The sequence below is a fragment of the Phyllostomus hastatus genome, unplaced genomic scaffold (assembly GCF_019186645.2).
Source record: "Phyllostomus hastatus isolate PE091 unplaced genomic scaffold, TTU_PhHast_1.1 phas_contig_40, whole genome shotgun sequence".
Taxonomy (NCBI): Eukaryota; Metazoa; Chordata; class Mammalia; order Chiroptera; family Phyllostomidae; genus Phyllostomus; species Phyllostomus hastatus.
This window is the reverse complement of record NW_025333872.1, coordinates 70,391,156-70,405,996: the sequence shown is the minus strand read 5'-3', so window position 1 is coordinate 70,405,996 and position 14,841 is coordinate 70,391,156. Positions and strand designations below refer to the sequence as shown.

The 14,841-nt window shown below is 37.1% G+C and overlaps 1 protein-coding gene across 2 annotated transcripts in view; it reads right to left on the bottom strand.

Annotated features, from left to right (window-relative positions):
- TRMT11 (tRNA methyltransferase 11 homolog) overlaps window positions 1–9,330 on the bottom strand; it is a 46,502-nt gene extending 37,172 nt beyond the window's left edge. The window contains exons 1-7 of one of the 2 annotated variants that reach the window (XM_045843392.1): window positions 9,210–9,330; window positions 7,100–7,165; window positions 5,383–5,456; window positions 1,650–1,731; window positions 1,470–1,562; window positions 1,096–1,230; window positions 182–338 (exon numbers count right to left, since the gene is read on the bottom strand). In XM_045843392.1, the coding sequence (XP_045699348.1) occupies window positions 182–338; window positions 1,096–1,230; window positions 1,470–1,562; window positions 1,650–1,731; window positions 5,383–5,456; window positions 7,100–7,165; window positions 9,210–9,302 (700 nt within the window). In that variant the 5' untranslated portion in view covers window positions 9,303–9,330. The remainder of the gene's footprint in view (window positions 1–181; window positions 339–1,095; window positions 1,231–1,469; window positions 1,563–1,649; window positions 1,732–5,382; window positions 5,457–7,099; window positions 7,166–9,209) is intronic. The other variant, XM_045843393.1, reaches the window with a different exon arrangement.
- Window positions 9,331–14,841: the final 5,511 nt, after the last annotated feature.

Genomic DNA, 14,841 nt, shown 5'->3' with positions numbered 1-14,841 from the left:
CCTTTGAAGTGGCAAACTGGCTATTACACAAATATGTGGTTGCCTCTTAGCCACTACTAGTGATAAATGAAAGGTTATTCTGTCCATTTAATCTTTTGGCAAAAATATTACTATCACTTTGACTTACATAAACAAGCTATACTAACTTCTATACTAGCTTTTAAAGTTAAATAAAAAATACCTGTTCCAACAAATGGATCAAAGACAATATCATTTTCTTTCACTTTCCCATGGTTGGCCATGATGAATGATAAACCAGCATCCATGCTTGTATTTCCAATAAAGTGTCTCTTTTTGACACTGTATGACTCAATAAGTTCTCTTTGTCCATCTGCAATCTAGATCAGAGATATTTTTTCAAATTGGTATAACTGTACAGAACAGATTTAAGATACTCATTCACAATAAAACCACCACAGTATCTCAATGATGAAAACTTCCTTCCACTTACTACTGCTCTAGACTTGTTCCTTTAAAAAAATATGCGATTGAGGTAGTTAGAGACAAATACCTTTTATTTCTTCGTGCTGTCATTTACTTTGACTTTTCATACCAAATTTAAATTAAATTTGAATGCAATTATTCCAGGGGTTCAAGATTGGTAAGATTTGTCCATCTTTTTTCCCTTAATAACAACATTCTGTAACATAAGCCACAGCTTCCACTCGGCGACTGAGGGCCTCCAGGAAGTGGGCAGAACTGCTGTGCATGTCATTCCTTTACAGAATAGACACCCAGACTGGAGAGCTCCACATGTGAGATCCCTCAGCCATCACGGAACTCTGCCCTTGCTCAGCTTTATGAAAAAAGCAGTTCAGACTTTCTGACAAGTCTTATGCTAATGATCCCAGGTACACCCCCCGCCCCCCCCCCCCGCAAGCCCTATGTCTAACAATCTCTTGCACTACACAGGAGTATCTAGAAAAACAAAGAAAACCAAAGAAAACACATAACCATCTTTTTCACCGACTTGAATTCATACAGTTCTGACTCTTCAGCTGCTATAAAGTTCCACATCTAGAGTTAAATAAAAAGACCTAACATTTAGCTTTGAAAGAAAATAAACTAAAATAGGTAAAAAGAACACTTCCTTACCCATCTACCAAAATAAATATTATGTGGATTCTCAGGAATGCAGTTTGGGTCCAAACCGTAATCCTCCAAAACGGAGAAGATATGCTGCGGATTCTTTAAATTCACCTTTCCTTCAAATGGCAGGAACTCAAGAGCCTACAAAATAAAAGTAATTCTAATGTCCTGTAAAAGTTTAAAAGGAAAAATAATGCTTATAGAATAATACCTATTTTATAAGCTTGGTATCAGGATTAAATAAGAAAAAGCATGAAGCGGCCCTAGCACACAGCGTGCTACAAAACAGGCGCTTTGCAGACACCGCGCACCACTGCAGGTCCGCGGGGGCCAGACTGCATTCCTCTCACAGGCGTTCGGTTTTTGCTAAATTCACTTACATCTATTCGTTTCACTTTTTCTTCTTGTGTCAATGTTTTATTAAATGTGTGAATCTTTATTTTATATGTAGAACCTGAATGTAGAAATGGAACCTAAAATAAAAGCAGATAAATTCTTTAAGCTTAGTCATTCTATAGTATCTGCAGACAAATTATATAAAAACACATTTCATTACGCACCATCTTCTCCACAGGGTAGTTTTTAAGAGAACTATACAGCTCTTCTGGAGATTTTCCATGACCCCATAGTTCAAATATGGACCTAGGAAATAAATGATTAGTACTAACCTCAATTAAGAAATTAGTTAACACAGTAACGTGTAACAACGATTTCACTATTTTTTATGCTCACTCCACTGCCTGTGTTTTCTAAGCTATAAATGAGAAATATGTATCCTGGGAACAAATATAGCTTAAGTCCAAATCACAAAGAGGAGTTGAACTTTACACATAAGGAGAGAAATTTAGCATAAGTCAAGATTTTTCCAACTTTTCATCATTATATTTTGTACTAGAACAAAAATGATGTAGTAAAATCACTTAAGTTATTTTAGTAAACAGGTGAATCTAATTCAGGAAATCTAATTTTCCCAATGTCTTCTCTATAAAAGGAAAAATGACCAGATAAAAATGTTACTATTAATATTTATCTATTAATTAGTAGCATTTAGTAATGAACAATTACATTTATAACTGTTACAGAAAATTCTCACATAAAAATATTTTCAGGCTACCATGTATTTTAATGAATAGTTAAACAATTACAAGCAATATTTCATTGCAAATCAGAGAAACAGTTCTTAGAATCAGTCATAATAGAAGTCGGTCTATATATTAGCATTGCTTTATGCTTCTAACACTGCCATTTGAACTGAGAACATCCTTTGAAAATGAATTCCTCCTTTCCTTCATATTGAATTTACAGAAAGAAGGCCTCTACAGTAATCCTACTCTTACACAGCTATCACTTAAGGTATAACCTCAGCTATACAAAACACAGAGAGTATAAAAAGAAATAACAAAAAATCATTCAAAATAAATGTCCCAAAACTCCAGGTATTCAATTTCTTTTTCCTAATGTTTAAAAATTAAGTTTGGTCAATTCACTCATTTAATAAATCCTTATTAAGGATTAGTAGCCCTGGCTGGTGTAGCTCAGTGGATTAAGTGCAGGCCTGTGAACCAAAGGGTCACTGGTTCGATTCCCAGTCAGGGCACATGCCTGGGTTGTGGGCCAGGTCCCCAAGTAGGGGGCACACAAGAGGCAACCCCACATTGATGTTACTCTCCCTCATCTTCTCCCTCCCTTGCCCTCTCTCTAAAAATAAATAAAATATTTTTTTAAAGGATTACTACATGACAGGAATTGTTCCAGGTACTAGGATGTTGCAAAGAGCAAAGCTCAATGTATTTGTGAAAGTTAAGGGAGAAGAAAGACTCCTGGAAGCATTCACTGAAGGAAAGCATAAGTAACACAATCTCTGGAAATGAAAAACCTTGAAAAGTAAAAATAGTAAGAGCTAACGCTTAATATAACTCAAAGAACAAGGGCTATTCTAAGGCCATTTAATATTTATTACTTATAGGAGCCCTATGAGGTAGCTGCTGAAATTATCATCCATTTAAACAATGAGGAAACGGAGGCACAAAGAGATTAAATAACTCTCAGGTCATATGGAACTGAAACTGGGGTTCAAATTCAAGCCATGTGACTCCAGATTCCATGTTCTTTATCACTGCTTCTCAAAAACACAAAAAATCAGGAATCCCAGGCCATTCAGGAAAGGTGGGTGCAGTTCCACAGATCTTAATTACCCCTAATGAACTACTGCACAGTATAACATAGGAACTAATGCTTGTAATAACCTAGAGTCAATAAAACATGAAATAACACTCATATCTTTTTTACAGAAAGAATCCATAAACTATTCACAAATTTATATTTAAAATGTTCGAAATAAAATTTAGACAAAAAGCTTCAGTTAAACTGAATATTAATTTACTGTAATGCCTTTTATGATTTAGATTTTCAGAGTCAAAAGTTTTCATACGTAAGACTGCACTGTTATGGTCCCTATTTGAGAAATTATAAAGTTTATGCCGATTGCTACATTTCTCATGGGTGCACATAAATAAGCTTGGATGTCAACTCATTAACATAAAATCAATGATGATCTAAACTATTTCACCAATTAGACCAGTATAATATAATCGCCCTGATAAAAAAGCATTAAGAAACTATCTTTTGAGGGAAGGAGGCAGATGGAACTGGGAAGGTGCACAGGGAGCATCAATGGTTTCTGTAAAACATGTATTTTCTTAAGGGGAAAAAAATTGTGGGAAGTATCTCAAAATGTTGATATCTAATAATGTAGATACCTAGATGTTTGTTATATTTTTCACTTTTTAATGGTATGCTCAAAATAGTACATGTTAAAAATAAATTAACAAAATTAACTTTCAATACCTATTCTACCACACACAAAAAAACTGAATTTAAGTTAGTTTTAAATCTATGCTTATGATAGTCTATTTTAGTTCTGGAACAATTAATGCCACAACAGGATGGTAAATTTTACCCTTTGAAAATGAATTCCTCCTTTTCTTTCCATTAAATTTATAGAAAAGAGTAGTAATTTATTACTAAGAGTAGTAATACTACTCTTAGTTAGCTATCAGTTAAAGTATAACCTCAGCCATGCAAAATACACAGAGAATAAAAAGCAGCCAAAGAAATTATTATACAATTTGTATAATCATTACACAATTATTAATTTTACCATTTATCAAATATATGCATCAGAAGATATGAACTCTGAAGCAAGTGTACAAGTATCTATTTTAAACCTAATAAACCATATATTTGGAAATCAAACACCTCTTAGAGCCATAACTTCTAATATACTAATCTAAAGTAATGATTAAGGGTCTATTTTTTTTAGTTATGTTTCCATTTTCTAGTCATTTTTATTAAATAAGTTAGACCCAAGCTTCAGTTCAAGAGATAAGATTTAGTACTGTAGCTGGTTTTCAACAGGACGAATTTAACTAAATATGGGGTTAGAGTCTATCCAATAATACAGCAATTACATATCATGCTATGAAAACACTGCCAACCATGTTCATGAAACTAGGTATACGTAAATGTGCACTTGCACTGCATCATTAAATATTATAATTTCTAAGGAAAGATGGCACTTAGTAATCTGTCAAAATGTTCAGAAAAAAAGTAATTCAAAGATAACATAAGGTCAAATTTGAAGATGCATGTGGAAAATACAGTTTGATTTTCAAAGTCAAAGATAGAAATTTTTCCAATTTTAAAATTTAAAAAAAGGAAAGGAAAGCAACAACAGATGTCAATGATAAATTCTAGAAAACACCCAAGTAGGATAAACATTGAACAATATAATTACCTTAATCCACACCAAACTGTGATTATCAGAACTGCTCTAACACATTAAAACTGTAAAACTTATTTCATGGCAGTTCTCACTTTTTGCCTGCCACCTTACACTTCACCCGTTTGCTCATCCAACTAAAAACCATCTATAAGAAAAACCTTTTTAAGATTTTCAACATTTTGGTTATAATTAACCATGGCATTTATCCTATGTAATAGCATAGCATTTACATCTTATACCATATCCTGCTTAGTAAAGAAGTTTAAAAGTTATTCCAAAATAAGTGTGTTTGCCTTTCACCACGGAGATTCTCTCACCAGTTCAGCAGGTAACTCTCCTGTTCCCCCACCCCAATCCAGTGGCCAATGCAGGTAACTGCAAGCTAAACTGACCCCCACCCCAACAACCAACCCCTTCTACTTTGTGTCAATATAGCAAAAAGTAGGACAGAGTAGTTATGAGAAGTATGGTATACACTCATGGAGGAGAGCATTATAAGTTTTCCTTACTTGGCACACACTGTCCGTTTCATTAAGTTTCTGGCAATATCTTCAGAGGGAATACTAAGAATCCAAAAAGGAGACTGAAAGAAAAAACAATATTGAACTTCTAAGAGGTTTTATGGCCTCATATACTTTTATTCAAGAAGTCCATAAGGAAAGTAGCAAATTCCTAATTGCTACTTTTAGATCATATGTGATCTAACCACAATTAAAACTGTTCTCATAGTAAAAAAAAGTCAATTTTTTAATAGGTCATCTGTCAGGATACTATAGCATAATGTCAGAACACTTTTATAAGTGATTCTATAAATAAAAATATCAATAAATTTACAGTTGTTTAAAATTTAGGTTAATTTTATAGTTGCTCTGTTATGTAGTTTGACCAAAATAATTAATGCATAAAAATCCCAAAGTGTAATCTCAAAATTTTCATTGTTGCTAATCATTCCTTATAATTTACCTATTTTATTTCTAATTTCTAAGTAAGGTACTTCTATGAATAATTCCTCTTTTTCTAGGTAGTTGTGGCCACCTGAGTTGGGTGGGGGGAGCTCTGAAATAACTATGGAATAGGATAAATAATATCCTAAATAATAAGATAAGTAGGATATTATTTATCCTAAATAATGGAATAGGATAAATAATAAATTATGATTTTTTTTTTATTCTAGCTAAGAAAAAAAAGTTGTAGGTGCATCAGAGGGATTTCTCCCCAACCCCCACCTCACGATCTAAATTACAGGCATTTTTCCAGAATACAGCAAAACCTAGTAGGACCCTGACCTTAGTTCATCACCCTCATTCAATTATAGCCACACTCCCCTTCTTATCCTCCTTTCTCAACAAGTGAAAGTCACTCAGGAGTACTACTCTAACATCAGGAACCTTTTCTCTCATGTTTTTCAAGAAATGCTCCCTGCCACACCTAGTCTTTCTTCTACCAGTATTCATAGCACCCTACAAAAAAAATTCAAAATAATTTAGAGAGGAAAAAAGATAATCATCCTAGTACTATTATTATCAGGAAAATTTAAAAGCAACCTGAATGAAATGAAACTATTAAATTATAATAGAGGTAACAAATGGAAAATATATAGCCTACTAGTGATGAAGGCTATGTAGCAATACGTGCTCATATTACTAAAACCAAGTGAAAAAGAGACTATGGAAGTTCATAAGTACCATTACAACTGGGGTTGGGGAGAAGGAATCTATGAAAAAAGACTGGAAGGCAGTTATCCTGAAATTATAAGTCATGTCAAGGAAGAACAGTTATGGTTTTATTTCTTTTCTATTTCCAAACTTCTCTAAGACACTAATAAACTGTCAAATACAAAATAGAAAGCTCATAAATTTATAATGCACAATTTCAAACTTTAAAAAGAATACCAATAAATGCCTGAAATTCTACTAAATTCTAGCTCTAATTATATCTCATCAAAGAAAGCCAGTCCTTTTTTCAGTGAAGGAACGGATACTAATTAAAGCACAATTGTTAAAGTTTATAAACCAATGAGATAAATAAATACTGGAAATATATCTCAATCATTTCCCCAAAACCACAATATTTTTTCCAAAATATGCTTTTCATTCAATTGCCCCTAGGAAGAACTACAAGTAACCATATAAATATAAATTTAAGATTTGCAGTTCTCTTCAAATCCAATGTTCAATTTATAAATATATTGCATATGCTCTAATGAAAGATATAAATTCAACTTACCTTTCCGTAAGTTTCCTGACTATTGGTGAACTGACCTCCAAAGAGTGAAAGCAAAGATTTTATTTCCTATATTGAAAATATTATAGAGAGAATACATTTTAATACACGGAAGTAAAAGTCTATTAAAAGATACAGATATAATACAATTAAAAATAAAAAGAGTGGGTTGATGCCCTGGCTATGGTTGGAGTATCGTCCCATGCACTAGAAGGTTGTACATTCAATTCTGAATCAGGACACACACCTAGGTGGAGGGTTAGATCCCTAGTCAGGGAGTAGTCCTAGTCCTGTAGGAGGAACTAGTGGATGTCTTTCTCCCTTTCTCTCTCTAAATCAATAAACATATCCTAAATGAGGATTTAAAAACAGGAAGTGAGTTAATGATCTACCTGTTCAACACCATACCATTTTTCTCAGTTCCTCCATGAAACTGCTTTGTCCCGCATCTCTCAAGAAATAACCCTGACTTTCTCATAACATAAAAAACAGGCCCTAGAACAGCTACCCACCCACACTCATCCTCTGCCCTCTCCATTTCCATGGAAAGACCAAGGCCTTCTTCTGCCCGGGGCGGGGGGAGCCTGAAACTGCTAACTATCTGTACTTTCCCTTTTTATGCTCTATTATGCTCTAATTAAGAGCACTGCTCTATCTCCCCTTCCTCACTTTTCATGTCCACTAAACCAAGTCATCTAGCCCCCACCCCACAAAAACAACTCTAACAACCGCTATAGCAAAATTCCTAAAACTTGAACCTCCAGTTTTCTGTGGCCTCACACCCTTCCTGTTATGACACTTACCTACCTTCGTGACCTCCTCTTCTCACTCTTTGCCGCTATGCTTTCTCTGAATCATTTCACTTTCTCTCCTAGTGTTCATATGCAGAAGAGCCCCAGATGTTTATTACCCAGACCATTCTACCAACTCTGTGCACACTCACGTTCCTATTCATGGCCTCCGGGTCATCTTCACTTGAGGTTACTCAAGCACATTAAATTCAGCACAACAAAAATTTAAAGCTTACATCTGGCTGTGGTACCTGACATGGAGACACCCTTATATCCACTCCAGGACACCCTTATATCCACTCCAGGACTCATCCGTGATTTATCCTTCTTCCCCCCCACATTCAATCATCAAGCCCTGATCATTTTATCACCGATTTTCCCAGCTTATTCCATCCTCTTACCCTTTGACCTGATTCAAACCTTCTTAAGGCTATTCCAAAAGACCCCTAACTAGATATTGAAGGCTTTGGATATTCTGGGCCCTTTTTACCTCTCCTGTTCTTTTCTTGTCACTCTCTGCTACATTATTTCATAGTCCAGTAATAACAATAACTTGTAATTTTAATTTACTTATTTCTCTCCTTGGCCTGGCTAACTGCTACTCATTCTTTAGTTACGGTTCATGGAAACCATCTCAAATATCAACATCTCCCCACCCCTCAGATGGATTCGGTATCCCTTCTACATGTTCTCCTATTTCCCTGCTCATCTCTCTATCACTGCACTTACCAACGTTATTTCGTAATACTTATTTATGCATCTGCTCACCCCTTTGCCTAAACAATAAACTGCTTGAAGATAGAAACTGTCTTTGTTACTGTTTTATCTCCAGCGTCCTGAGCAATTGTAGGTACTGAAACTGTTTCTTGAATGAATAACAATACTTTTCCCAACTTCTCCATCAACTCCTACCACCCACCACCACCACCCACCCTCCCCACACAGTCTGGTAAGCAGTTTAATACTTAAAAACACTGACTGAGCTTTTCTGTCGGCTGTCTATTCTCCGTTAAATGAAGAGCTCCCGGAGGAAGAGGACCGGTCATATTCACCTAACTCCGGTAAAGGGCACACGGGTAGCGGAATGAATGAAAGTGTTAGCCTGGCTGAGAGAGACACTGTGCATCGAACTCCTCTCTCCCACTCTCTCACATAGTTGTGACCGTCCCAGGGGCCGCAACACTGGGGACGCGTGATATTCCCAAATAGCACGCCCCCCGGACCCAAGCATCCTCCGGCTGCACCGCACTCCGCCGTCCGCACACCACCCCCACCGCGCCGTCCTCTCCGGTCGGAAGTTACGGAGGGCTCTGCAGGCTCACCGGCAGGCGGAATTCCAGGTGCTCCTGTGCCAGGAGCAGCAGATACCTGTTCAGGGAACACGGCAGCGCCATTGCAACTGCCAAGATGCGCATGCGTGGTCGACACGTCGTCCCGCCCCCATCTCCCTCTCCCTTTACAGAGTCGTTTCCGCTGAGGCGGAGCTTGAAGGGCCGGAAACGGAAGCTCGGGGAGGCGGGGCGGTCTCCCCGCCTTCCGGGGCTCCTCACCGTACTCGAGTTAGGGTGCTGCGGCTTCTGAAGGGGCTGCCGCTGCTGCTAAGCCCTTTCTGGTTGAGGTCGCCAAGTAGGAGTAGTCTGGGAGCGGCCACATTGTCTTTAGGAGCTGGTTACGATAAGACAGTGCTCGCACTACGGCCTGACGTCGGCCTCCCGTCTCCCTTACCTCTCCTCAGTCCCTGGAAAAAGTGTCTTCCACGAAACTGGGTGCCGAAAAGGGTGGGGACCGCTACTCCAGGACATATGGACAGGTAGTTATTTACTATTTGAGAAGAGCGGCCAAGGTGGGTTAGAGACCAAGGAAATGCTAAAAGGGTATATAGTGATTGATAACCCTATTACCAAAAGCATCAAAATGACAAAACACAGGAGATTTTGATGGGGCAACTTTTTTCTTATCCTCACCTGGGGACATGGTCATTGATTTTAGAGAGAAACATCCATCTGCCACCTTACCCATGCACCCAGACTGGGGATTGAACCTGCAACCTAGGTACATGGCTTGACCAGGAATCAAATCCACAACCCTTTGGTGTACAGGAGGACACTCGACCAACTGAGCCACCCGGCCAGGGCGATGGGACAACATTTTAATATAGTTATTGAAGAGGTGCTGGTTTTTGTGCTTGGAATAATACGCTGTGCGGAGAGCATATGAGGATAGAAAGTGTAGGAGAAACCAGATGAATGCAAGTTTCCTTTATTTTTAACATGAGATCCTTTGAGCTAAGGTTCATAGTAAGTCCTCACTAATTCTTCACTCCAGAAACAAGCAGGAGAGTATCTGCATCATGAATCCCAAACCGTTGGATAAATGGTCTGGGGAAATAGAAATTAACCCTACACAGATCATTAGGGTTAGTGTGAAACTACTCTGAAATCAATTCAAATACCTTGGAGGGACTCACAGCCAGATCAGTTCATTGTTTTTGAGTTTATTAGGGTAGTCACAGAGCCATAGGAGAGGGTGGACTTTGGAAGTTGGTGTTGGAACTAGAATCGGGAGATGTAAATTTTTTTTAACTGTATTGGAAGGGACAAGGAGGTTCATAGTCTGTCTTCTGGGAACTGATCCAAAACTCCATCCCTGCTTCATCTACCAGGGAAGAACTCCTAATAGAGTTGGCTCCTCTTAGGAGATTACTGTTGTGCAAGCACTGAAGCCTCTGGTACAGACTGTTGATTATTTAAAAATAAAAAACCACAGACACTGCTGGGAAGGACCAAGAATTGGAGAAGAGAGTGTTGTCTTCTGGTTATAACAAGCCACTAGAGTGTTGAGAGCAGTAGGACACAAAATCAGTGAAAAAAGGAAATGACCAGAGAGGTAACAGTTCCCAACAGCAGAGGTCACATGTAATGCCAAAACTGCTCATCTCTATCAGATGGAACATCTAACACCTGAAAAGGGATTGGCTATCACCGAGAACCATATAGGAATTTGTGCATCAATGAGAGGGAGAAAAATTGTCTTCATATTAAGAACAGATTTTTGCAATGAGTAAAAAAAAAACAAGGCGCTTTTGAAAGTATTAGAGAATAAATTTTATTGGAACAAATTATGTAAGAACTATGGAAACTTCACTAGCGTGAAGCATTCCTGTGGGAGTTCTAATTTCATGAGATGCCAGAAGAGTCTCCAGCATCTTTAATCTCAATGGAAATAATTCAGGGAGAGAGAAAGAATACCAGGTGCTCTCAGGAAGCAAAACTAAACAAGTTGGGACTATGAAGCACCAATTCCAAGTTAAGTAGCTGCAGTTGATTTAAGTATGACTCAGCTCCATGAGGTTAAGTTCCCAACAAGCAAGACAGCCAGAAGTGGAGCAAAGTAGATCTTGTCCTCTGGTCAAAAGACTCCCCAGAGCAAATATGAAGCCCTAATTGCAAATTAGGGCCACTAATTTGCTACCTGTGAAACAGGTTCTTTGCACAGAAAAAAATGTGAAAGAGAATGGGATGGAGATTCAGCCTTCTCTCCCCATCAACCTTACACTCTATGCTGACACAATTCAAATAATCAAGGGCCATTTATTTCCACACAGATGTAAATGGCATCCTGATTTGAGTTATGCTAGAGGAGCACTGTCCCAGTATCTCAGCTGCTGGCATACAGTTTTCCAAAGAAGTCTGACCTAGGGCCTGCCAAAGTTAGGGATGCCTCTCCTCTTTGGGCCAGTCCTTCATCGGATTGATTCTTTTGTTTGCAATGAGACTGAAATTGCAAGACACCAGGTTTATTTAAGCTGAATCAGAGATCTGTTTTTTATACAGGGTGAGACAAAAGTAATCTTATAGTTGTGAATACACAAAACAAGGAGTTTATTTTTACATTATTTATTAATTATTGTATTATTTTCTACATGAACAACTGTAAACCTACTTTCATCCCACCCTGTATTTATAATGCTAGAATAAGCTTATTCATAAACATGAATCAACAGGTTTCAGCTTCATTTTAGTGAACTGGAGTAGTGGGCATATAATGAAGGTGTGGGGAACAACTTTTGTAGATGAATTTTTGACATCAAAATCTGTGAGTGTTGCAATAATAAAGACTGTGCTCTTGACTTTGGATTCTTATATGAAGAGGAATATCTACATCTCTGACACTGAACCTTTCATACATTAGGATCAGCCAATTTAGTAAATCATTTGAACTTCTGCTTTTAGGACTATAAAAAAAGTCCAGATAACCAATTAGGATCTATCCCAGGTATAAAAGGCTAATTCAACATTCAAAACTCAATTATTGTCATCGATCACAACAGGCTAAAAAAAAAGTCATATGATCATATCGATAGATGCAATAAAAGCAGTTGACAAAATCCAACACAAACTTATGTTAAAAATTCTGAGTAAACTAGAACGAGTAGGAACTTCCCCAACTTTGATAAGGAATTCCTACACCAAACCTACAGCTAACATCATAGAAACTCAAAGCTTCTCCACTAAGATCAGGCACTAAGCAAGGATGTCACCTCTTCCCACTCCTTTTCAACATGACACTGGAAGGTTTGGCTAATGCAATAAGACAATAAAAGATGTACAGATTGGGAAGAAAGACATAAAACTATCTGTTCACAGATGACATGATCATCTATGTAGGAAACCCAAAACAATCCATTAAAAAGTCTACTAAAACAGGATTATAGCAAGGTTGCAGAATACATAGTTAAAATGCAAAAGTCAATTGCTTTCTTAATATGCCAGCAATGAACAAGTGGAATTTAAAATTAAAAACAGCACCATTTACATTAGAACCCCCCAAAATGAAATGCTTAGGCATAAATCTAACCAAAAAAAAAAAGTGTAAGGTTTACACTAGGAAAACTAACAAAACTCTGATAAACAAAATCAAAGAAGATCTAAATAAATGGAAAGAGATTTTATGTTCACAAATAGGAAAACTCGTTAGGATGTCAGTTCTTCCCAACTTGATCTATACACTGAATGCAATCCCAATAAAATCCCCAGCAAATTATTTCCTACAACAAACTGATTTTAAAGTTGATATGAAAAGGCAAAAGACCCAGAACAGCCAGCACAATGGTGAAGAAGAAGGGCAAGGCCGGAAGACTGACACTGCCTGACTTCAAGACCTACTATAAAGCTTACGGTAGTCAAGACAGTGGTATTGGTGAAAACAGATCGATAGAACAGAAGAGAGAGCCCAGAAATAGGCACATATAAATACAGTCAAGTGATCTTTGACAAAGGAACAAAGGCAATAAATACAATGGAATAAACATAGTCTACAACAAATGGTGCTGGAACAATTGGACCTTCACATTAAAAAAAATGAAGTTAAACACAAACCTTACAACCTTCACCAAAAATAAACTCAAAATGGATCACAGAACTAAATATAAAATGCAAAACTATAAAATTCCTAGAACAGGAGAAAACCTAGATGACCTTGACTAGAGCAATGACTTTTTAGATACAACACCAAAGGCACCACCCATGGAAGAAATAACTGCTAAGCTGAACTTCATTAAAATTAAAAACAACTGCTCTTTAAAATGTCAAGAGAATGAGAAGACAAGCTATGACCTGTGAAAAATATTTGCAAAAGATATATCTGATAATGGACTGTTACCCAAAATATACAAAATCTCATAAAACTGAACAGTAAGAAAACAAGCAACTTGATTTAAAAATGGGCCAACAACCATAACAGGTACCTCCCCAAAGAAGACATACAGATAGCAAAAAAGCATATGAAAAGATGCTCCATACAGGGAAATGCAAAATTAAAACAATGAGAATACCTATTAGAATAGCCAAAATCCTAAACACTGACAACATCAAATTTTGGCAAGGAAGGATGTGGAACAGAAATTGATTCATTGCTGGTGGGAATAGAAAATGGTACAGCCACCTTTGAAGACAGTTTGGCAGTTTTTTCCAAAAGTAAACATATACTTCCCAAATGATTCAGCAATTGTGCTCCTTGGTGTTTACCCAAAGGAGTTGAAAATTTATATCCACACAAAAACTGGCATGCAGGTGTTTGGTTTTTTTAATTGATTTGGAGGTAGGTGGGGAGAGACATCAATTTGGTGTTCCACTTACTTATGCATTCATGGGTTGATTCTTGTATATGCCCTGACCAGGGATCAAGACAGCAACCTCAGCTTATCGGGCCAATGCTCTAACCCACTGAACCACCCAGCAAGGACCTGGTGTTTATAATAGCTTTATTCATATTTGTCAAAGCCTGAAAGCAACCAAGATAGCCTTCAGTAGATGGCTGTATAAACTGTGGTACATCCTGACAATGTAATAATATTTGGTACTAAAAAGAGGTGACCTATCAGACACAAAGAAACCTTAAATGTGCATTACTAAGTAAAAGAAGCCCATCTTAAAAGGCTACACACTGCATGATTCCAACTATATGACATTCTGGAAAAGGTAAAACTATGCAGACAATAAAAAGATCAGTGGTTGCCAGAGGTTGGAGGGGAAGGGGTATATAGAGCACCGAGAATTTTTAGAGCAGTGAAAATACTTTGTATGATACTATAATGATAGATATATCTCATTATACATTTGCCCCAACCAACAGTGAACCTTAAACTATGGACTTTGGGTAATTATGATGTGTCAATGTAATTCACCGATTGTAACAAATGTGCCACTCTGATGGGGAATGTTGATAATGGGAGAGGCTACGCATGAGGGGGCAGAGGGTATGTGGGAAGTCTGTACCTTCCTCTCAATTTTGCTATGAACCTAAAACTACCCTAAAAAAATAGTCTTTAAAAACAAACAAAAAGTTCAGATAGGCAGAATTTGACACAGTATTTTTGCCACATTTATTTAGCTTTCAGCTAAGTACAGTTTGAAATGGATCATCATTAATAATTTTACAATTCTCCAATTACAA